At 50.1% G+C, this 24,022-nt stretch overlaps 1 protein-coding gene and 1 non-coding gene across 8 annotated transcripts in view; both read left to right on the top strand.

Annotated features, from left to right (window-relative positions):
- The window catches only part of RAP1GAP2 (RAP1 GTPase activating protein 2), a 227,838-nt gene that overhangs the window by 70,974 nt on the left and 132,842 nt on the right, over positions 1 to 24,022 (top strand). Inside the window, exon 1 of one of the 7 annotated variants that reach the window (XM_032846743.1) lies at positions 16,409 to 16,577. The exons of the other annotated variants lie outside the window; for them this stretch is intronic. Coding sequence (XP_032702634.1) covers positions 16,471 to 16,577 — 107 coding nt within the window. The 5' untranslated portion in view covers positions 16,409 to 16,470. Of the gene's footprint in view, positions 1 to 16,408; positions 16,578 to 24,022 lie in introns of those variants that run through there. 7 annotated transcript variants of the gene reach the window in all.
- Positions 20,296 to 20,399, top strand: LOC116860657. The gene has a single exon (XR_004381334.1). It is a non-coding gene; the product is annotated as a U6 spliceosomal RNA (small nuclear RNA).

Raw genomic sequence — 24,022 nt, 5'->3', positions numbered from 1 at the left:
AGCCTCGTGGTACTTTCTAATGAGGGAGGCAGACAGGAGCAAAATAAAGAACCTGGGTGGTTTCGGATAACGCCCAGTCCTGTGAAGGAAGCAGGACAGTGAGGTGAATAAGGGGCATGCACAGGGGATACTTTGGGTGGTCAGAAATAACCCCTCCATTGAAATGACATTTGAATGAAGACATTGAGTGAAGAGAAGAAGCCAGCCACGAGGAGCATCCCAGGCAGTGGGAACAGGACTTTTGTATTGAGGCGGGAACAGGCTTGGAGGCTTGGAGGTGCGAAGATGCAGAAGGAGGGTGGGGAATGGGTTAAGACCTGTCAGGCTTGACCCCCGCCTGGTGGGCAAGATGGGAACACATAGTTCTCCCCCACGCCAGCAGGTGGCGCTGTTAGCACAGACTGCCTGCTCTCCAGGCGGCCAGGAGGGCAGATGGGAGAACAGGTGCCTTGCGTTCGCTCAGGTTTAGAACCTGGGATATGTGCTCTTCTTGCTCTCTGGGGAGAGGAGGTCTACGCATGAGGGAGCCCTAGCCAGGGCCAGAAGAGCGGGTGACGATTTCCTGACTGTTGTGCTCCCTCTGCTGTGTCATTTTCAGTGTTTCTTTGCTCATCTTCTCTGTTGGTGACTGTTCCCTCCCCATTTCTGGGTATCTGCATCTTTTCCATCTCTCTTTGCTCTTCTGTCTTGCTCTCTCTCAGTATCTGCTCCTCCCCTCTCCCACTGCTCCCGGGTGCAGCTGGTTCCTGTCTCAGTGATTAATTACTTGCTTTCTTCGATGGAGGGTGTGGTGAGTTAGGGCTAGGAAGGCTTTTTTTTTTTTTTTTAAATCTCTGTGCCTACCGCCTCCTTCTCAGGGCTTCAGTTCTCCATGAAGGAAAAGGCCAGTGACCCCCATCAGCAGAGAATGTTTCTGGGGGACCCCTCACTCTAGAACCCCTTGGGCCCCCTCCCGGTGCCTCGCCCAGCTCACCTGTAGCACTCCAGCAAGTGGCACTGGACTCACATCACCTCTGGTGGTGGGAACCTGGGCTTGACCCAAGAAGGGAGAACTGGACAGCAAAAGGGATCACATGAAACAGTGGAAGAGCTCCATAGAGACTGTCAGGGAAAGGCCATTTTATGCCACAGAGATAAAGCAACCTCCACCCCATGCTTAGGACGTGCCCTTTGAGTGATTTCTCAGACTGAACTGGCTGCAGCCTGGTGCTGACCTCCTGGCCCATCTGGCAGGATCTAGGCTGTTGGGTGAGCAGAGTGCTTAAGAGCTTGGTTTCTTAAAGCCCCCTGCCCAGTGGGGAGTCCAGCTCTGTACCTTACCTGAAACCATGGGCAAATGGCTTCACCTTTCCATCTCTCAGCTTCTAAGTCTGTAAAATGGGAGTATTAAGAGTAATACCACACAGATTGTCATGAGGATTAATTCAGTCAACAAGTGTAAAGTGCTTCCAACAGTACACGTGGTAAATGCAATGAAATTGCTTGTTAAAGTAACATTTATTAATGATTAATAATGCTTATACTTGTATTACATTAGTAATTAATTGATATTAATATAATAACAGCAATAGAATGGTAACATCTTCTTAGTAAGACTATAGAGGGCTTTCTGGTCTCCCTGGAAAGCAGGACTGAGACATTTACTTCCAGAAGACCTCAGCTTCCTGGGCTTGTGCTTATATACAAAAATCATTATCCACGTGTGCGGGTCTGTGTGTTTACTGGAAAGATAACATCACACGATGTTAAAGAAAACATGAGAAGGCTCCTGGCTGGCTCAGTGGGTAGAGCATGCAATGCTTAATCTCAGAGTTGTGAGTTCAAACCTGCATTGGGTGTGGAGCCTACTTAAAAAATACAAGAAGTAGGGTGCCTCGGGGGCTCAGTGGGTTAAAGCCTCTGCCTTTGGCTCAGGTCATGATCTCAGGGTCCTGAGATCAAGCCCCGAATTGGGCTCTCTGCTCGGTGGGGAGCCTGCTTCCTCCTCTCTCTCTGTCTGCCTCTCTGCCTACTTGTGAGCTCTGTCTGTCAAATAAATAAAATCTTAAAAAAAAAATACAAGAAGTAAAAGAAAACATGAGAAAAGTGAAGCAAAAATCTCCTGCGATTAATCTTTTCTCCCTCATGGAAATTATTCCCAGGTTTGCACCGACATAGGCCAGTGGTTACCAAAGGGGACCAACTGCGGGTATTTGTTGAAATTCAGATTCCCGGACTTCATCCCAGATGTGTTGTACTGGAATTTGGAGGGTGGTCCTGGGACCTGCAGCTTTCACGATGGCTGCAGACTGTGCTTGGGCACATGGAGTGTGGGGCTCCTCTTGGAAACTCTGAGCATCAGTGGCTTTCACCTGTGCTGTCCGCCGATCTCATCACCCGAAGGCTGGTCACCTGCACTCAGTTGTCATTGTCCTGAGACCCGTGCTTGGGAGAGGTGTGGAGGCGCATCCCAAGGGAGGCGGCCCACGGTGTACCCAGCAGCCTTGTCCCCAGGGCATAAATAAATGAACTGATCTCATATTAGTTGACATTTAGGTTGCTTCAAGTTCTCCATCCCCAGAAATGCCAAAGGAACACCCATTTTGGTGAAAGTAGTTTCTTGCATGTGCAGAATTTATTTCCTTGGGCTATATATTCCTGAGGGTGGAATAACTGGCCCAAAGGGTCTGGACCTCTGTTTTTATGAGTATTGCTAAGTGTTTCCACTATGCTGTCTAAAGTGTTGTGGTTATCCTGACTGGTACTATTTAACTATTTACTTATAATTTCTTTTGAACAGTAGATGTATTTACATGTATTTGGTTCAAAAAGCAAATTGACATAAAAATATATACAGTGAGAAGATTGCCTCTTACTACCAGTCCACCCTGTCACCTCCTTAAATCCACTTAAGAGGTCCTTTCCAGTGCTTCTGAAAAATTCCTATATAATATGAACATATATTCTTCTTTTTTAAGATTTTATTTATTTGACAAAGGAAGTGAGAGAGAGAGAGAGAACGATCGAGGGGAAGGAACACAGGCAGAGAGAGAAGCAGGCTCTCCCCTGAGCAGGGACCCTGACATGGGGCTTGATCCCAGGACCCTGGGGTCATGATCTGAGCTGAAGGCAGACACTTAACTGACTGAGCCACTCAGGTGCCCCAGGCTGAGCTCACTCTTTGTAACCATTGCATAGTCGCTAGTTTGTGAATCGATCACATTCTACTTACCTGTTTTCCCTCTAAACAATTGTTTCTGATGTTTTATTACTCTTACAGAAAGTGCTCCAATGAACATGCTTGTACTTGTCTCTATATACACGTGGGAATATGTCTCTAGACATGAGTAAAGCTTAGGGGTGATACTGCTGGCGGTAGGGTAGGTGACTTCTTTTAGCCATACTGCTAAATTGTCAACAGCTTTTACACCCACCACGGGTGGGTGTGGACGTTCACCAGTCTGTTGGGTGAAATGTCCTTTTTGTTAGGATCTCATTTCTCTGATTTCTCATCCTCTCAAGTCTCTCTAGTTGTGCACTGCCCACCACACCATCCGCCCCGAGCAGCACAGTCCTCTCTAAGTCGGTGGACTGTGGCCCTCTGAATTGTCTGCATGTATCTGGGATCTTCGCAGGAAGGTCTTTTGTGGAGAATATCTTCCACCCCTCCCTTTTCTGAAGCCCTGGGAGTCCAGAGAGCTTTACTGACAAGAGAGATGGCTGGCAAGTTGTTGTGAGACTGAATGCAGTGACCTCCCAGTCACGTTCAGAGGGGCTGGCTATGGTTTTTCACCTTGTCATGGTTACAAGACACCAGCCCCACCTTGCAGGTGCCTTGGGGCAAGCCACAGCTTAGATCTCAGCTGCATTTCCTTTGCTGATAAAACTGAGAGGTCAGATCTTACTGGGCTGGTCTAGGGTGTTGTCTGCCCATCTTAAGGTCAAGTTCTAAGAACTGGGTCCCCTGAGAGGCCTAGAACTAACAACTGGGGAGAGAGGGGGTAACCTAGGAGACTGCTCCTATCACCAATACCTTGGAAAGGACCATCTCATCTTAGCCTCTGTCTTCAGTTCTTTTTTCAGGTGCCCCTTTAGCCCTCATCTTACAGTGGAGAATACAGACTAGGGAAGGGACCTACAGATAACAAGAGGACAGATTTGGTCCATTTGCCAGCGGTTCTGTCTCTCTTTGTCTGTGTAAGGATGGTAAGGTAGAGACAAGTTGCGGACATCATGACACCTTACATCTAAATACTCAACAAAGGGGCCCCTGGGTGGCTCAGTCGGTTAAGCATCTGCCTTCGGCTCGGGTCGTGGTCCCAGGGTCCTGGGATCAAGTCCCACATCGGGCTCCCTGCTCAGTGGAGAGCCTGCTTCTCCCTCTCCCTCTGCCTGCTGCTCTGCCTACTTGTGCTCTCTCTCCATCTCTCTAATAAATAAATAAAATCTTAAAAAAATAAAAAAAAATACTCACCAGGGGCGCCTGGGTGGCTCAGTGGGTTAAGCTGCTGCCTTCGGCTCAGGTCATGATCCCAGGGTCCTGGGATCGAGCCCGCATCGGGCTTTCTGCTCAGCGAGGAGCCTGCTTCCCTCTCATTCTCTCTGCCTGACTCTTTGCCTACTTGTGATCTCTCTCTATCAAATAAATAAATAAAATCTTAAAAAAAAAAAAACTCACCAAAACCTCCCTGAAATAATACCATTCTCTGATGTAACCACAATAGTATTACCACATGTAAGCAAATTAATATTAACGTAATAAGATAATTTAACATATGGTCTCTATCTAAATATTTCCAGTTGTTCCAAGTTTGAATATGGACCATGTAGTAGGTGATATTATTGACTTTTTGTTAGTGGCCACTGCACTGGGTTGTCACACTTCTTTAGTCTCCTTAAATATAGAACAGCAGACCTGGCAAAGTGGTTCTATAGAACGTCCCACATTTTAGATTTGTTGGTCTGTTCCCCCTCCCTCCTTTTTAAAACATCTTCCTTGAATAGTCCTTGATCTTATTGAAGAAAGATGAAATGAGTGACCTGCATGCTGGCAGCAGAGAGGAAGAGAGAAATTCCTGGTTTATTCTCAGGGTCAGCATTGTGCCATTTGCTTTCCCCTTGATAGGGTTGAGGACTCTCCATGAACTGTCCCCAAACCTGTCGCTTATTGGGTGGGTTGGTGCACCCAGGTCTGTTTGTATTGGAGAAGCAGTTTTGGGGGTTCTTCCCAGGAAGGCTTCTCCATGGTCCACCTTGGGGGTTGCTCCCCTGGGGTGAGGGAGTGATCTGGCCCTCTTACTTGTTAAAGCTGTAATTTTGCCCCCTCATGTGTGTCCTTACCCATTGGGTAGAGATCTACGTTAGTTAACTAGGTCACTCATGACAGAAATCTAGTTCACATTGGCTTAGGGGAAAAAAAAAGACATCAAAAGGAAAAACAAATCCAAAAAAGTTCTTGTAATGGATACCTTTATGAAAACTCAGCTTCAGGAATGGCTGGATCCAGGTAGGTCAGAAAATATTAGATAGTCTGTTTGGCTCTGGTTTCCTCCACATTCACTTCATTTGTAGGCAGCTCTCCTCTCATAACACAGCCACTGAATCTGGAAGCTCCAGGGTTAGAAAGCTGCTTCTTCCTGTGGTGCCAGCAAAGATTCAGGTGTTCACTCTGGACTTACCAGTTTAATGTGCTCATCCCTAAAGCGATCACTGTGGCTTAGTGAATGGAATACATGGATTTGTCAGGCCTGGACCATGGTACCCACCCAGGAGTTCAGAGTGGGTAGGCTGGGAGAAGGACAGCCCCACCTGAGTCACAAAAAACAACAATGGTTTCAGAGTGCTTTCCAAGGTCTGTCAACCAGGGGGGCCTGGGTACTGAACAGGCAGAAATCTGGTGATAGGCTTGGGCAGCCTCTGGCCCAATCAGTACCTCCTCTTCTGGAGTCTCCATTACTCTTCATTTTGGATTTTGTGGGGGTCAGTGTCTATGGGGATCATTTGTGGCTGGTTCCCAGCTCTGTTTCTTAGTAGCCGTGTGATCCTGGATAGGAGCATTAACCTCTCTGTGTCTAAGTTTACTTATCTAGCAAATGGGGAGGGTATATATATTTTTTGAAGATTTTATTTATTTATTTAGTTGATAGAGAGAGAGAGAGAAGGAGAGTGTGTGTGAGCGAGGGGTAGGAGATGGGCAGAGGGAGAGGGAGAAGCATACTCCCCTCTGAGCAGGGACCTGAGCCGAAGGCAGATGCTTAACTGACTGAGTCACCCAGGCTTCTCGGGATGAGCAACACCTGCCCTGAGAGCTGTTCCTGGACAGGAACAGCTGGGATGGTGACCTACACCAGGCTGTGGACACCTCAGGACTGGTGGGGTGATTTCTTCACTGGGCACCATCTGAGCCCTTAGCTCATTCTCTGAGTTCCATGTGGGGAGAGGAAGAAGGTGGAAATGCATGGGCTGGCACAGTGATTCCAAAGTTGGAACTGGGAAAAGTGACATTAGGTGGTATAGGGACACAGCATGGCTTGGCACCGGTCACTGGAGAGAAAGCCATTCCCTTTTTGGGTCTCTTTTGGAGCTCCTCACAACCTCAAGGAGAAAATCTCAGTTAGGTGCTAATATGTCTTTAACATCTCTGTAATATTTGCTAATCTTCCTTATTAGTAGAGACTCAGGGCCTTGGGCAGGCTACAGTATCCAGTGAGCTGAAATATAATAACCTTGTTTGATTTTTGTCATATTTACTTTCCTTTGGAGGGGGTTGTCAAATAATCCCATATTGAAATATCTTCCTTAATAGTTCTTAACAGTGGGGCATCCCACGGCCCCACTGTTGAGGTCACCTGTGGGGTTGGGAGGGTGATGGTATCAACATTGCAGCCCACAGACTGGGCAGTCCTCGGGGACTCATCAGTGCTTCCAGAGAGTTCTCTGGCTGAAGATCAGTGCCTCATCTGTCGGGCATTGCTGACAATCTCATCAAAAGTGATGTTTCCACTGTGCTTCATGTTTTCCTGCTCTTTCAGTCTCTTGGTGGTTCCTTGAGGGCTTTGATAAGCAAGACAGAGGCAGAAGGTCCCACTTCAGTCTGGGCCTGTCTGTTGTGAATGGCCAATTTCATGGTCATCCTTAGACCTTTCCAATCACTGGTTGCCTTGGCCACATCATCACCAGGCTTTTCTGGAGACAGCCCCAGGGGGCCGATCTCTGGGGCCAGGGCAGGCAGACGTGGCACTGACTTTCCCACTGGTATGCCACAGGTATATGACTTTGACTTCATTGGGCTTGAACTTAGGCCTCGTGGTGGAGGTGGCTGGTGTCTGATGAACCAGATTCGGGACCACCTAAGAGAGTTGCACCTTCTCTGCAGTTAACGCTCTTATTTTTCTTAGAGAAAAAACACTTAGAAAAACTCCCTCTAGGCTTGGCAGGAAATACGGTATTTTTGGAGCCCTCTCTTCCCTGGGGTTGTCTAAAAGCTGAGGTGGCTTTCAGGAACTCCAAAAGAAACCTTGGAGTTGGAGCAGCTGCCTTGCAGTTTCTAGACTCCCCAGGCTGCACCAGCTTGATGCAGGGCATCCTTTTAGCCACCCTGTCTGAATCTTTCCACCTGTGAGGAGGGGAGGGTGGGTTTCCAGCCCTGGGACCTCAGTGCTCTGCCTTACCCAACAGCCAGCCAAACCACTTCTGTCAAGTCAAAAGCCTAAAGATCTTCGGGGGCCAAGGAAGCTCAGACTCCAGGACACAAGATCCTCCTGGAGGGCTACCCTTCCTGACTCCTGTCTTACTCCTTCTCCACCCTCCCCCTCCACTGCTTCCATCCCTTCTCCCTTCCAATGATGTTTACCGAGCGTTGGAGTGGGTCACATGCTCTTCTGGGTGCAGGGAAATGGTGGTGATGTCTGAGACGTCCATGGTGTCTGCCTCTGTGGGGTTTATGTTCCACTGGGACAGAAAGACCAAACAACAAGTGAACAGACAAATCAATAAAAACAGAACAAAACGAGCTAGGTCCTCCGTAACCCAGGGGATGTACTCTAGGTAAGTGCTCAATGAAGGCCTCTCTGGGGACGAGGCTTGCTTTTGGGACAGATCAACAGCTGAGAAAGCAGCTCAGTTGATTTCCCCATTGGATCTTTTGGGTACATTACACTGTCAATCCATTGTCCTGCCTCTGGGGCACCCCACTGCTTTGCAGGGTGGGGTGGGTTGCAACTGTCTCTGTTCCAGACCCCTGCTTTCCCAGCTTGGTGAAGAGAGCGATTCTCATAACTGACATGGGGCCACGTGAAGGTCACTGCCGGCTTTGCCTGGAGACTATCTTAGGACACCCTTCCTTGCATGTCCCCTGCCACGACAGATTTGACAGATGGTGTTCCCACAAAGCCGGCTCCTGAGCCTGGCTCCCCACAACCTTGAAATGGCTCTAATCTATTAAGAAGAAGAAGGGACGAATTGGGAAGCTTTGGTTCTTTAGTTATGAGCTACAACCCATCATTTGTGATCCACGCAGTCCCTGATCCTGTCTCGTGACTGAGTGAAGAGGGCCGGGGCAAGGGAGGAAATGGATGGAAGCAAAGAGTTTGGAGGCTTGGGTAAAAGGATCATCAACCCTGCACAGTTTTGGGACTTGGGAGAGGTTAAGATGGTGGGAACTAAATGGGGTTTCTCTAAAGGTGGAGGGGAGTTGCTTACCCAAAGAGCACAGGTTACAACAGAAGTAACGCAGGCTAGATAGCTGGAAGAACTTTCCTGATGTAAGGAGCAAAAGAGCCCTGGAAAGCCTGCCTGGTAGAAAGCTTGCAGAGCTCGGAAAGCTGCTCGCCAGGAACTTCAGGGCTGGGCCTCGAGGGGCTCCAAGCCCTGGGAGTCTGCGTCAACACTGGAGATCAACTTTGTGTTTGTGTTTGAGGTTAAAAGGACTTAATGTCAGAGTGGGAAAGAGCTATTAACACATCAGTGAGTCCCAGTGCAGAGTCCTTTGTGAAGGAAGCACCTTTCCTGGAGCCGAAGAGCTTTGATTACCCCCACCCAAGGGGCAGTTTTCTCTAGAAAGGAGTGTCCATCCCAAAGAAGCGAGAGATTAGTGCAGACAACAGAAAACAGATTAAGATTTATCAGGGATCAGTAGATGGGGCCCTCACCTATGAAGTTTCTGGTTGACCAGGCTCATGAGCTGTCCGTGGTGCACACAGCAATCCTCCTGGTGTTGACTCAGAGGTGACGTTGGTACTCCTGCCTGGTCTGGTGTCAGCTAGCACACTCTGCTCGGCATCCCATCCCTGCCTCTGCACACATGTGTGTGCATGCACATGTACGTGTGTACACACACACACCCTGGTGGAATGTGCAGTGCAGGGAATGCAGATGGACTATGTGGGCACCTAAATCCTAGATTGACCTGAGGGTGTGTGTGTGTGTGTGTGTGTGTGTTAAACACTTGCCTGCTCGTACACAGCAGTGCCTTGGTCTTTCTAAAAACTCTTGCATATGGCAAATGCATACAAGTCAGGAGCAAAAAGGTTCTAAAGTGAGCTTCACCACAGCCCTCAGGTGCTCACTCTCATTGTTGTCAAGCTTAGTTCTTTGGTTTCTGGGTAAACAGTCACTGAGCGAGGATTCAAAATAACCCAGTGAGCAAGGCCCCCCCCTCCCCAAGAGTACTTGTCAGGGGTGTCACAGGCATTCTCATTTAAAATGTCTGACAACGGCGTGCCTGGGTGGCTCAGTCTGTTAAGTGGCTGCCTTCAGCTAAGGCCCTGATCTCAGGGTCATGGGATCGAGTCCCTGCTTCTCCCTCTCCCACTCCCCCTGCTTGTGTTCCCTCTCTCTCTCTCTCTCTGTGTCTCTCTCTGCCAGATAGATAAAATCTTAAAAAAAAAAAAAAGTTTGACCATAGCCATCTTTTTACTTAGAAAACGAAAATGGAGTCCTTATAAATTTGTATATAGTAGAAAAACACAAAGATGACAATAAAAATCATCATTTACTTCCAGAGATAATCTGTTAACCTTTTCTTCCCACTATGAACATCTTCTCTTACTTTTGATTACGGAAAATGTCAGGCACATACACAGTAAATAGAATCGTGCCCCCCGCAGTTACCGCTGCTATGCCGTGCCTGGGTGAGCCAGACCTCCAACCAGCCCACTCCTTACTGCGCTTACTGTTAATTTCATTGTTTTGGGGGTAAAACTTACATACATTGAAATGCACAGATCTTAATTGTACATTTTGGACAAATGAATTCCACCACCCTTTCCTGAAATAGAACATTTCTGTCTCTCCAGAAGCTTCCTTACCCCCAGAGGCAACCACTGCCCTAATTCTTGCACCTTAGATTGTCTGTTTTAGAATTCATATAAATGGAATCATACTTTTTTTTTTGTATCTAGCTTTTTTCACTCAGCATACTGTTTCAGAAAGTCATCCTTGTTTTTGCATGTCTTGGTATTTTGTTCCTTTTTACTACCAAGTGGTGTTCCGTGGTACGGATATTCCACAGTTTGTTTATGGATTGTCCATTTTGTTTATTTTTGTTTATTTATTTAAGATTCTACTTATTTATTTGAGAGAGAGAGTGTGAGCGAGCAAGAGAGAGCACGAGCAGGGAGGAGAGGGAGAAGCCGGCTCCCTGTGAGCAGGGAGCCTGGTATGGGGCTCGATCCCAGGACCCTGGGATCAGGACCTGAGCTGAAGGCAGACACTCAACCGACTGAGCCACCCAGGTGCCCCATAACAGAGTTTTAGCGTAGTACAATGGTTAGTATTGATCATAATGGCTCTGAGCCACCAAGGAAAGGTTGCCTTTAAAAAGAACGAAAATGTAAGACTTTTAGAGAAATTTTCGGCCAAGGTTATTATGCTAAGAGCAAGCAGGCAAACAAAAAGTTTTGCAAGTCAGAGCTCTAGTTGTCTGGAAATCTCAGTTAGGCGTAATACGTCATTTCTTAAGGAAGCCAGAGACAGAAGGCGTGACTGGGTGTATAAAATAGTATATAAATAATACATGTATAAGGAACCATTCTGTTCTTTGTAGATCCAAACAGAATAGGTTTTTGGAGAGTCTGCCGGTTCTTGCTTGGAACGATGTTGCTAAGCAATGTTGCTAATATTATGGAAAGACAGCTTTCCTCCTCACTTTTCCACTCAGTCTTCGGAAGCCGGGAAGTAGAAGTGGCTTCGGGTAGCTACAGCTGGCGAGGCTTGGTGATGTGAAATGGGGACCAGGGACCCCGGGTATGAGAGAAGGTCCTCAGTGTGACAGGCTGCAGGCCACTCATTCCTCAGCCTCTTCCGCTCCTGGTTCTCTGGGGGGAGCCCTGGGTGGCCGCCATGCAAAATTTGCTTCATGTGCATCAGAAATGTCACGCACAGAAGAGTCCTCTCGAATGTTTCTACCGAGGGAAAAATTATAGTCATGCCACTTAGATTCATGGGTTCAGTCCTGATTGACGTCGTGCATGGCAGACTCTGGGTCCCAAACGACGTGCAGCCTGAGGGCTGGATCCCTGCCACAGAGTGGGATCTGTGGGTTTCCTCAGGCACAGTTTCCTTTCCCTGGAGCTCGGAAATGCCACACAAGTCACCAAGATCCGTTTCCAAAATCTGAGCCAGTTTCTAGGCAGATCCTCTGTTTAGTATGAAATGTGTGGCTCCAGGAAAGTACGGCTGTTGCCAGGGCTCCCGAGGCTTGTCTTTGCGGCCTCCCTGCTGGGCCTGGGCATGACCTGGTGCAGTCACTGAAGGAACGTGTTGTGGGGTGGGCCCCCTTGGGGGCTGCTGGTGGGCTCTGAGAGGGGACATTGGGAGCTGGGAGGAGAGGCAGTGCGTTGGGTGTTGGCAAAGACCCCTCCTGCATCTCTCTTTTCAAAGTAGGAATGGTGGGGCGCATGAGAGGGTCAGTGAAACATCTGACTCTTGATTGTGGCTCAGGCCTTGATCTGAGGGTTGTGAGTTCAAGCCCCGTGTTGGGCTCCACGCTGGGCATGGAGCCTACTTAAAAATAGAACAAAGTATAAATGGCTTCCACACCTCAGACCTTTCCAGCCTTTCCCTCCTCTCTCTTTCCCTCCCTCTTTTTCCCTCTGGAGCACCCCACCCCCACCCCTCTCCCCTTTCCTCTTTTTTTCTCTTCTTCCTGGGCTAGTATCCCAGAGACACAACTGTAATGAGGCCCAGCAGGGGGCGCTGATGTACCTGCCAAGAATGAATGTCATCCCGTTGCCTAGAGCACAGGTGTGGGTGTTCTGTAGAAGTGAGAGTGAGAGGCTTCAGAGTGATTTCTCCGAGCTGCTGTATACGTGGATGTGCCCCAAAGGCAGAAGAGAGTCGTGGTCCTGGCCTGTCCTGAGCGGGCCTAAGGTTGTGCGATCCATAGGGTGGTCGGGGAAGCTGTCTCCTGCAGAAGGGGAGGGGCGAGGCATCTGAAAGAAGTCTGGTTTTCATAGAAGGCCCCACCCTGCTGGCTCCCAAGCCACTCTTTGCTGCCTATCTTTTCCCAATCCTAGCCAAGAAGGGGTTGCAGTCATTTTCCAGAAGCATGGAGGTCCCAGAGCTTGAGGGGGCATGGGGTGGAGAAGGAGCCCTTGCTCCTGTTTCTCTCTGAGACTTGGGCGCTGGCAGCAGGGCTAAGTCCCAGTTTCACACGGATGTGTCTCCTGGAGCGGGTTCCCAGGCACAGAAGGCCCTTTTCTTTAGGACCAAGCATGCGTGTCTGTCTGTCTCACCCCACTGGCCCCTTAGGAACGGGGTGTGCAGCTGTCTGCCCTCTGTTCATGATTAACTTGCCTGTCGTGCCCTCCCCCGACTCCCACCCAGGCCCCTTCAGCTTTTGGGCTTCCCCCCAGTGGGGCAGAGACCCAGGTTGGCAGCTGCCTGGCACTTTGTTCTCAGGGACTGTGGGCTTGGGGGTGGGGCGGGGGTGGGCGGGAACTGACCTTTGAGGTTCTGTGAGCTGGGATACTGCTGGGGATAGACTGCTGGTAGAGATTGGGAAACCCCTTTCCTGCAGTCCTCCCTGACCTCCTTTGCTCTGGTCTGCTTGTGTCCAGCCTTGTCTGTTGACTCACTAATGTGAAAAATGTTCCCCTTTTTTTTTTTTTAAGATTTTATTTATTTATATGACAGAGAGAGAGAGACAGCAAGAGAGGGAACACAGCAGGGGGAGTGGGAGAGGGAGAAGCAGGCTTCCTGTGGAGCAGGGAGCCCAATGTGGGGCTCGGGATCCCAGGACCCTGTGGTCATGACCTGAGCCGGAGGCAGAGGCTTAACGGACTGAGCCACCCGGGTGAGCCACCCGGGTGCCCCCAAAGTGTTCCCTTTCGATTCTCTTTCAAACTTTGTGATTTCTTTAAGGACCATGTCTTTGTTTGGTGCAAGTGCTTTGGCTAACACCTAACACTTGCCTATTTTTCTCCTTTAACAAAGTTGTTTGAAGCTCAGAGACTTTGTCAGGCAATAGTATAGAGCTAGATTTTGATAAGTTTGTATTTGTTTTCATGATATGAATGACAAGCGATCATAAATTTTCGTTTAGGGTAGTAATGTTTTCTTTTAAAAGTAATTAAGTTAAAAAGTGAGTTGATTTAATTAAGGGGAAATAATATTAAATGACGGGGTATGTGATGTTGAGGCAAAAAATGGTGAAGGGGGTATGTGAATGGCCTAATTTTGGGGAACTGTGGCTGGGTCACACTGCACCAGGTAGCCTGGCATGGGGTTGTTTTGTGGTTTCCTGTGTGTTAGAGCAATGTTTGTTTTGGGCAAAGGTGGTCTTCTCTTTCTCACTTACCTTAGTCCCTCTGCACAAAGTATTTAATAAATGTTGGTGGGATGGGGAAGTCTAGCATGGATGGCCATTGCATTCTCTGCCTTATATCAGGGAGATGGAGGGGTGCCCCCTTTCCGCCAGCACCTGGTGCCCCATTGGGGCACACACCCCATGTCAGTTCTTCTCATTCTCCTGCATTCTCCATGCAGGCTTCATCTTCACTTCAGAACCGAAAGGCAGACGGTCGCGGGGCAGCTCGTTATGCTTTGGTGTTTTGGTGTGCGGTATGGACAGAAGGAAGGGCTTCTTCACTGTCAGCAAACTTCTACCTCTAGGGCCTCAGGAATCAGATCAGGTTTTGGTCTTTTAGGGACAACCTTGTGTTTTCAGCCACGTAGGGGCTGGAAATATTGGGGTTGTAGAGGAACTGAGAGAGCCTGGAACCCTAGAACAAGAAGGATAACCTGCTTGGTGGAGAGATTTTTTTTTGCCTTCATTCCAGTGCCCTGTTGCTCACTGATGCACTTGATCTGAAATACCTCCCAGGTGGTGGGGAATGGGCTGGAGCCACCCCGTACTCACTCACCTGGGAAAGGGTTAGGCCTTGCACTGGAATGCAGCTTGCTTCTATGTGTGGGTGGATAGAATTCACCCATGCTGGGCTAGACCTATGGCCAGTGCCCCCATCACCCTGTGAGTCCTGAAATAGTCCATCAGCTAACTTGTCAGTTTCGTGTTCTGCGGGAGGCAAAAGCCCTGAGCTACTTGTGCTTGTGCTCTGCCTTCTAACCCCCTGAGGACACTCATTTCCCCATTCTTTTTCTAGACTGATTCTCCGGTCCCTACTGGTGTACTCCTTGCAGCAGGCCTAGCTGCAGTCCCAGGGGTGGGGCTGGGGTCACTCACTCTCTGGCTATAAATAAATGTCCATGGCTATCTCTGTGATGCCCCCCACAATCCAGGCAGGCCCAGGAGGGCCTGGGCCATTGCTAATGGATGCTTCATAAATAAACCATGCACATTTTGGCAGCACCCTGGCGTTCCCTCCTCTCCACCCCAGCTCCAGTGCCAGCGAGAAAATGTGCCCGCTGGAGAGGTGAGGTTGAGGCCTCAGGCCCTGGAATTCATTTCCAGCCCTGTCCCTCTCCAGCAAGTCCCCTTCCCTGCTGGATTCTCTGTGCTTGCATGAACACCAGGTTATCTGAAAAACAAAAACAAAACAACAGAACCCACAACAAGGCAAATTGCCTCAGGACCTTTATGGTCCCAAAGGGCTGTTTCGGAAGATGGACTAATTGGGCTTATTTTAATTCCCTCCAGCCCTCTGCCCAAGTCCCTTCTGTGGGGGAAGGAGAAGCAAAGCCAGTGTGGACGTTGGAGGGGGTGGTGGTGATGGTGGTGAGAAGGGGCTAGGTTTCCTGGCCCCAGCTGGAAGTGAGTGAGTGAGAGGCTTCTGAGCAGCCCCGTCCACATCAGGGACTCAGCCCCGGCCCTTTCCCTACGAACTGGCCAGTGACCTTCTTTCTTTAGGTTCTGAAGTGAAGATGAAGCTTGCATGGGGTATGCGGGAGGAAGGGAAGAACTGATGCGGGGTGTCTGTGAGGTGCTGGTGGGGTGGGGGCTCCCCTTGGTTCCCTGGCAACCTGGGACGCCAGGCAGAGGTGTAGCCTCGGTGAAATTGATCATTGACCGGGTGGTGTGTCAGGCTTCCAGGGCAGGGGAAACAAAGGTTAACGGGGGACTGACTCCAGCTCAGGTAGCGCCGCCCTTGCTGGAGTAGTCCCTTCCTGCCCCCTCCAGCCTCCCAGGACATCCGCTTCCCGGACTTGGGGAAAGGTAGAAGGTAGCATTCCGCTGAGTCAAAACGCCCGGGCGCCTCAGGCCGGGGAGGGCGGGCGCTGGGCGCTGGGTGCCCTCTCTACCCGCCTGGCCCTGGGCCGGGGGAGGCCGGCGGCGGTGCCCTTGTGCGAAGGCAGTTTCGCACGGACTGAGGACACGCGTTTCGTCTCGGTGGATGTTTTTTCTCCCTGTGTTTTAAAGGCAGTGACAGCATTGGAGAACTATCCCGGCGGGCCGGGCTGGGAGAGAGCGCGTCAGCCGCCTTTGCCTGGGGAGGGAGCCCGGGGCCCCGCCAGCGGAGGCGGGGACGGGGGAGCGCAGAGGAGGGGACGGAGAGGGAGCGGCGAGAGAAGGGGGGGGCGGGCGGCTGCCCGCCGGGAGAGGAAGGGAAGGAGCCCGGGCGCGGAGCAGAGGGCGAACGCGGCGCCGAGCCCCCCGGGGCGCTGAGCGCAAGCGGGCCGCCTCCCTCCGCTCGAGGCCGGGCCGCCTGCACCGCCCGCAGCCCGAGTGCCCGGGCCGGGGCACGGGAGGCGGGGCCGGGGCGGGGTCCCGGCGCGGGCAGCGCGTCGGAGCCGGAGCCCCGGAGCCGCCCGTCCGGGCCGCGCCCGGAGCGAGCCTTGGAAATGCCTGCGCTGGGGGAGCGGGCGCCGGCTGCCCGGCAGGCTCCGAGGAGACGCTGAAGGTCGCCGGGAAGTGAGCGCCCGGTCACCTGACCCCCGGGGCGCACCTAGGCTGGGCGGGGCCCATGAGAGGCGGACGGCCGGGACCGGAGCGCAGGGGCTGGGAGCGGGCGGCGTGGAGCGCGCGGAGCCGGGCGAACGGGGGCGCGCTGCGGGCGGGCGAGGGCGCGGCCGGGCACCGCCGGCGGCCTTGCCATGTCCCAGCCCGCGGGGAGGATGCATTGCCGAAAGGCAGGGATCCGCGCCGCGGTGGTGCTCATCGGACTCCTGCACAAATCGCGAAAACAGAATAAAGAGAAAAGGTAAAGGTTGGCAGCGCCGCCTCCCCCTTCCCTCCACTCTCATGCTAAATCCCCGTTTTCTTTGGGATGGACTTTTCCAAAAGGGCCTTTGGCCCCGAGTTGGTTGGGAAAAACCTCTGCTCTGTGCGCCGTCGGGGGAGCAACTCTGGAGCTTCGACCCGGACACTGGCTGTTGGGAGAAAGCTGAGGCAGGACTTTGGCTGGGTCGGAGGGAGGCTGGGAGGGCCCTTCGGGTTTCATCATCAACAGAGGGTCACCAAGTGTTTCGTCCCCATTCCCGTTTGCACATTTCGTTCTTATTTTCCCATCGCAGCTCCCTTGACAAAGCATGCAGCGTGGGTAGCGTTGATCCGACCTGGGTGACAGCCCCTGGCTCAACCCGAGTGGCCCAATGCGCCAGAGATGCCGTTTGCTTCTCTGCAACTTGGCTGAGCCTGTGAGGTGCCCGCCAGGCTGGGATCTGCTTGCCTTGCACACAGTGCGGGCAGGCGAGGAGCAAGTTTGGAGGTTGCTTAACAGCCCCCTTCCCCCTTCTTTGGATTTTTTTTCTCTTTCCGTCTTTACCTTTCTTGGGTTTACTGTACTAATTGTTTGCTCCTGGATGTTGGAAATTGTCCTCTTGAGCTGACCTGTGGGGAAAAGAGGTAGGGGTTTGGGGCCAGCAAAGGAGCTTCTGGGACAGCTTCTCGGGCTCCAGTCCCTTGTTGCAGGCTTGATGTCCTCAAGACCCAAGGGAGCTGCTCACACCCGCTGGCACCCACTCACTCCTCTGCCATGGTACACGAGCCCAAAGGTGCCCAGCAACTGGGCTTCATCAGAGCTGACTGTCCACAGAGATGTTGTAAGGATTTGGGGTGACTCCAGTGGCTCTGCTGGGTCCTGATTTGCAGAGGAGTTTGGAGTGGTTAGTGCTGTGCTCTGCATTAGGCAAAGGCTAAATAAGACAAGGACAGTGGAGCCAGAGATACCTGGGTGGTGACAGGTGACCCCTGGGCTTGCCCAGAAGCTGGGTATGTCTGGTGAAGGGGAGTGGAGGGCAATGAATTAGAGCACTTTGAGAAGCTGGCATGGGTTGCCTCTGTGGTGTAGTTGCCCCCCATCCCTCTTGTCCCCCTCCTATGATGCAGTCTGATTCGATGTTTCCCATAGCTAAGGTGACTAGCCAGTGAAATGACTTCAGGTGGTTAAGCATGAAATAACATTGAGTCACCCAGTGAGAAGGTTCTTCCCTTTTCAGTTCTCTACTAATGCATGTGATTTCTTCAAGGGGAAAGTTTCAGGTTGGTGCTAGTCTGGCTTTAACACCCTCTTAACACTTACTGATCTCTCTCATAACAAAGAGAAAGCAGACTTCTGGCTCTGGGCCTTTAAGTGGGGAACAGTGCCTGCCTACAATTTAGGTTGTTTTTATGCTATTTATTTTTAGAATTCTCTCCTTGTCATGGCCAGTGGTCCTGATTTGTGTCTTTGTGGTGGTGATATAAAGCATCACTTTAAATTAAATGTATAAAGCCCCAAGGATGAGTCCATTTAATTGAAAGAGTGATAGTACAAATGGTATAGGGTGTGGCAGAAATCCTGCAAGTGATGTTAGGGAATGGCTGATGCTGGGGACAAACCTTTCTAGCAGTAAAGCTACCAGCAGGACTCTAGAGCCTGGTGCTCCAGGTCTGGGCCCCATTTCCCGTCTAGACTTTGACTCTCTCCTGTTCCCTGTCCTTCAGCATTTTATCTATAGAGGTGCGATGACTAAGGCAGCCCTCTAAAGTCAGAGGGATAGGGGATGGCCATTCTGAGACCACCAGCGCCTGTTTTGAGGAATGAGAAGGATGGTGTGCTTGACCTACAGGCGGCTGCCTCAGACCAGTTCCTGTTTCTGAGTACAGAGTGTATGGTAGGGTGGAAGGTCCCTGCACAGTCCTGGCTCATCCGTTGACTATGACCATGTAGTATTGATGTAGTCTCCCCGAGCCTGTTCCTGTGTCCATACAGAAGGCCAAAGGGAGATAATGTGGGTGAAGAACGCACCTGAGAGGTGTGAAATGCCATGTGAGGATGAAGGGGTTTGAACAGAACTGTTCCCGTTTGCCTCTCTGTGGGTTCGTGCCCTTGGAGAGCAGGGCAAGGAGTCTGGTGGCAACAGCCCCAGTACTAGTCCAGACCAGCTGTGCATGAGGCACAGGGAAGTACGGGACAGGGGACAGGACAGGAAGGTTGCTCATGGCTCATGACATCTTGTCCTTCCTCCTAGACACATTGTGCCCTTCCCTGTAATGCAGCAGGCGTTGAGGCCCTCCAACCCCTGCCTTCGTCCTAGTCTGCTTTGGCTTCTGTCATCCTGATTGCTTTGGCCAACAGACTTAACTTACCCAAGGAGAGAGAGGGCTTGATCTCCTGCTGGTGCTAAATGACCTTTTCTTTGCTTGCTGTAATCTGGAGTTTCTTTGTCTTTAAGCGTCTGAAGTGCGGTGCTCACTATTGACCCTTGCCTTGTGGGCACCAGGTGTGAGGGTTGGGGGTGGGGTGGATGGGTGTGTGTGTGTGTGTGGGGGGTGCGCTGGAGCAGGCTACAGCTGCCCCACCTCTCTTACGTGCTCCCCAGACTCCAGGGTGGGTGTTCGGTCTGCTGAGTCTCTGCTTCCTCCCAACCCTCATCACAGGTCAGACTCAGACCCCTTCTTTATCCTTCTCAGAAGGCTGGATCCATCCATCCATCTTCCCAGCACCTTTAATTGACAAGCTTATGCAGATGACCCTCCCAGCTGTTGGCCTTAAGGGATGAAGTGGTCCTGTGTGGCTTTGCAGTGATGGCCCCCAGGGTCCTTATCATCTTCCTGCCCTAACCCAGGCTCCTTAGAAATATATTGGCATATTGGGGGAGGCAGGTGTGCCAGGGAGGATGGTAATGACACGGGTATCTCAAACGGCCCCGGAACCAGAAGACTCCAGTCACGCTGTTGGTGGGTCCCGAGAACTCTGCTGAAAGCTCCAGCTTCGGTTTGCATCCTGGAGAAGTGGCTGTGGTGCTCGTCAGCCTTTACCTGACGACTCCGTCTGGGAGTTGTGGGATAACCTGGAGGTTCTGCCTCTTTCTGACCATCATCCAGGGACTCCACTGCTTGGGCTCCTTCAGAAACAATGGTGTGTTTGCGAGGGGGGATTGATTGGATCATGGTTCCAAGGAGGCACCTGAATGAAGCCTTCATTGCAGATGGCGCTCTGGGGACTGCTGTAGTGGGAAATCTCCTTTCAAGTGATTTGACTTTTCAGATCTTGCTTCCTCTTCGCTGTGGCAGATTGGGGTCAGATCTGTAGCCCCACCTTGGCCATGTAGAAGTGGATGGGCAGGTGTGGGGGAGTGCTGTCCTCTGAGGTGGAAAACAGGTACCATTGGTAGGAAGGGTTGAGGCAGAGAAACAATCAAAATAGGTAGGTTCCAAATGGTGCGGATGTTGCTGTGTGCCCTTGAGAGTGACATTCTGAACTGGACAGAGGTCAGTTGGCATAAATGAAAAGACATCGTCTTCTTACAGGGGGTAGTTATTTTAAGACAACCCTCACCATGGGGTTTGTGAGGAGGAAAATATGAATTTCAGCAAACCCCCCATGGCAGGCTCTGGGGGGGCAGAACAGTGAATCTAATGCATCTCACTCCTCTGTTGAGGGATATAATGTCTAGCAGGTTAGTCCCCTGTCGGTTATTAGAAAAGTTCACTCCATGCTTGCTTCGGCAGCACATACGCTAAAATCGGAATCATACAGAGAAGATTATCATGGTCCCTTGCACAAGCAAAAGTCCATCCCTAGCTTTTTTTTTTTTTTAAACTTTTTATTGTGGAAAATTTCACACGTGCACAAAAGTAGAGAGACTAGTGTAATATGATACCCCGTTTGAGCCATTGTCAACTCATTTATTTGTCAACTCTTACCTCATTTATTTACCAACCCACTCCCCCACAAGATTATTATTATTATTATTTTTTTAAAGATTTTATTTATTTATTTGACAGAGAGAGAGAGATCACAAGCAGGCAGAGAGGCAGGCAGAGAGAAGAGGAAGCAGGCTCACTGCAGAGCAGAGAGCCCGATGCGGGGCTCGATCCCAGAACCCTGAGATCATGACCTGAGCCGAACGAAGGCAGAGGCTTAACCCACTGAGCCACCCAGGTGCCCCCCCACAAGATTATTTTGAAGTAAATCCCAGACAGGATATCATTTCATTCTTACATATTTTGGTATACACCTTAAAGAAGTCTTCTAAGAAAATAGAACACTACCATATTGTACTCCCTGAGTTAACAGTAATTTCTTAATATCATATTTAATTAGTGTTCCAATTCCCCTAATTGTCTCATAAGTTCTTCAAAAAAATTTTTAAGGATTTTATTTATTTATTTGAGAGTGAGCATATGTGGTGTGGTGAGGGTTGGTTAGGATGGGTGAGGAGGGGCAAGTGGGGGGAGAAGTAGGCTCCCCACTGAGCAGGGAGCCAGATGTGGGGCTTGATCCCCGATCTCTGGACCCCAGGATCAGGACCGGAGCTGAAGGCAGACCTTTAACCAACTGAGCCACCCAGATGCCCTTCAAATTTTTTTTTTTTGGCAGGATTCAAAAAATCCAGTGTAATTGGTCATATGTCACCTTATGAATTTTCTACTGCTACTTTCTTTTTTTCATTATAATTTCTTTATTGGAGAAATTTGATCATCTTGGGGAGCTGCCCATAGTAGGATTTTGTGGATGCTATCTCCTGGTGTCATCTAACGTGTTCTGCTGTCCCCTATGATATTGTAAGTCGGTATTTAGCTTTGAGGCTCTATCACTTTTTTTTTGTTTTGTTTTGTTTGGTTTGGTTTTTTTTTTGGGCAAGACCTCGCACTGGAGTTTATCTGATTGTCTGTTTTGGTGATGTTGGCAGTTGACTGATTTGTCCTTGGAGGTTGAAGGTTGGTGTCGTGGAGGATACTTGCTTTCTGCCACAGGAGATTATGGGACAGGCCTATGAGCTGGCTGGATTGGGGTTCCAAGCCTGTGGAGCGCTGGAGGCCTGGCCTTGGAGTCCCAGAGTCCCAAGGCTGGAAGGGGTGCACGGCGGGAACTGTTCTACTCCCCAGCCCTGGAACAGATGGCTGCTTGTTCTCTTCTTGGGAGGTGGCCGGGTCCTGCCCTTTGTGGAAGGGCCTGTTACTTGGCCTCTCTTGTCTGATGTTTGAATGCCATCCGGTTGGCTGTCATTGCTTTAAAGAACAAACATCTCCCTTTAGCCAGCTTCCCATTTTAGGCCTTACTGAGCGCCTGGGAAGTTAGACACCTAGAGTTCAGGGAGAGAATGTGAGGGGTTTTGTGATTTCTTTGGAGCCACTGTTTTTGTCTCCTCTTTGGTGTCCCTACTCTTGTCCTCCTTATCTATTCTTATGGTGGCCAGAGTGGAGTTTTAAAAATTCAGGTAAAATCAAGTCTCTCCACTGTAGAAACCTCTCCATAGGCTTTCCATTATAATTTAAAACTCTGAAGCCGGCCTGTATCCCCTGCCTTATTCTCTCTTGTTCTCTGACCTTACTTCCACTTTGTCTCTCACTCACTGTGGTCACTGTATTTCTGCTGCAAAGGCCTTTCTGTTTCTGGAACATGCCAAGCTTGTGCCTGCCCCAGGCCCTTTACATGTGCTGTTTATGGTGACTTAATTGAGTGGTGCTTCCTCATTGTTGGGTGTCAACTCAGATGTCATTTCTTCTAAAAGGACTCCCCTGGCCATCCAATCTGGGCAGCTCATTCCAGCCATCATTACTTTACCTTGATTTATTAGCCCCATGGCTCTTATCATTAACTGGTATTATCTGGGTTATGTAATAAACAATTTACTGACCGTTCCCACCCCTAGAATGTGAGCTCTCTAAGAGCAGGGACTCTGCCTTTTTCACTCCTGGGTCCCCCATTGCCCGGAATAGGAAGTGCTTAGTAAATATTTGCTGTGTGAACGAATGGGTGCACATGAGACTCACTGACTCCCCACCGCCTGTTCCCCCAGGTCCTCTTAATACTGCAGTGCCCTCTGCTACAGATTTCAAGGTGTCCTTTTCTTATGTGGGTTTGAGGTATTCTCCCCTCCTCTCTTCTTCGTTCCCCTTTGGAAGAGATTTGGAGAGAAATACAACTGATGATGTGTACATGCGGCATGCCATATTACTCTTCTGACTCCTATCCTGTCCCTGCATGGTTAGGGAACACATGAGGGGCCAGGCTCAGCCCTGAAGCTGGGCTCCAGGGCTGTCCTGACACTGAGTTCCTAGATCTCAGGTCCTGGAGCTGCTGTCTGAGAGGCAGAGGCGGGCTCTCTTCATTCATGCCAAAGAGCGGGGCCAGTGTGTGTCTGAATTGGTGAACAGTCGCCATTAGTGAATATATGTTTTTTCTAAATGCAGTTCTCTTTGGAGCCCATGTGGTACACAGATGGCTGGTTACCAGGATGTTGCCAAATAGAGGGCCTGCCAAGCCCGTTTGGTTAAACCGACGAAAATCACTTCTGGGCAGACGGGGGCTGCTGAACGGCTCAGGAATCTTCTCAGTCATTTTAAGCAGATGAGGCCCTCTTGCCCTCCCTACCCCACGCCTGCCCTGCAAACTGAGTCTCTTTGCCTCCTGAATCCATAAAAAGTAAATGAGGTAGGCAAGATGATTTCAGGTGGACAAATGCCTTTTATCTTAATTGCTATTTTAAAAAATGAATTCTGGCAAGTGATACTGGTTTTCCATGTACGACGGTTACATAACATTTTCGAAAAGTAAATTTGTTTAAGTAAAAAATTGTGATCAATTTAAAGAAAAGTGTTAAGAAAAGTAACAGTCAGGTGGTACATGGATTTGGGAAAAAATTGAGAAGATGATGTGGAAATGTCTGCAGTTTGGGGAGCACAGTGGGAAGGAAGGAGGCACTTTTCTCATATGGTCAAGTGGGCCCCCAACACCAGGGTCCTGGGGTTGTTGAAGGTTGAATGGTTGTAACGAGCCAACATCTTTTGAGGCTTACTGTTTGCAAGGGTTGCATACCTGTCTTAATTCCACTGGTTATTATCTTTGTTTTCCAGTAGAGACACAGAGGCTCAGATTTTGAGGAACACCTAGAGGGCAAAATCAGAGGGAGACAAACAGGGATTTTAACCCTGGTCTTTTGAGGTCCAGGGGCTGTCCTCTTAACTCTTCTATTATTTGGAACCCAGGATAAGCACTCACGCAGTGCCTGGCTTCAGAGAAGTTCCCCATACACGCTGCTGCTGTTCTCATGAAGGCGTGGAAGTACAACAAATCTCAGGGCACAGCTCAGTGGATTTCCACATATGTATCCAGCTGTGTAGATACTGTCCACATCAAGACATAGAACTTTCCTGCACCCCAGCAGGCTTCTCCTTCCTTCCCCACAGTCCAGTCACAGTCCAGTTAAAATTACT

Source organism: Lontra canadensis, unplaced genomic scaffold (genome assembly GCF_010015895.1).
Source record: "Lontra canadensis isolate GAN:19392208 unplaced genomic scaffold, GSC_riverotter_1.0 scaffold180, whole genome shotgun sequence".
Taxonomy (NCBI): Eukaryota; Metazoa; Chordata; class Mammalia; order Carnivora; family Mustelidae; genus Lontra; species Lontra canadensis.
This window is presented reverse-complemented; position numbering and strand designations above follow the sequence as displayed.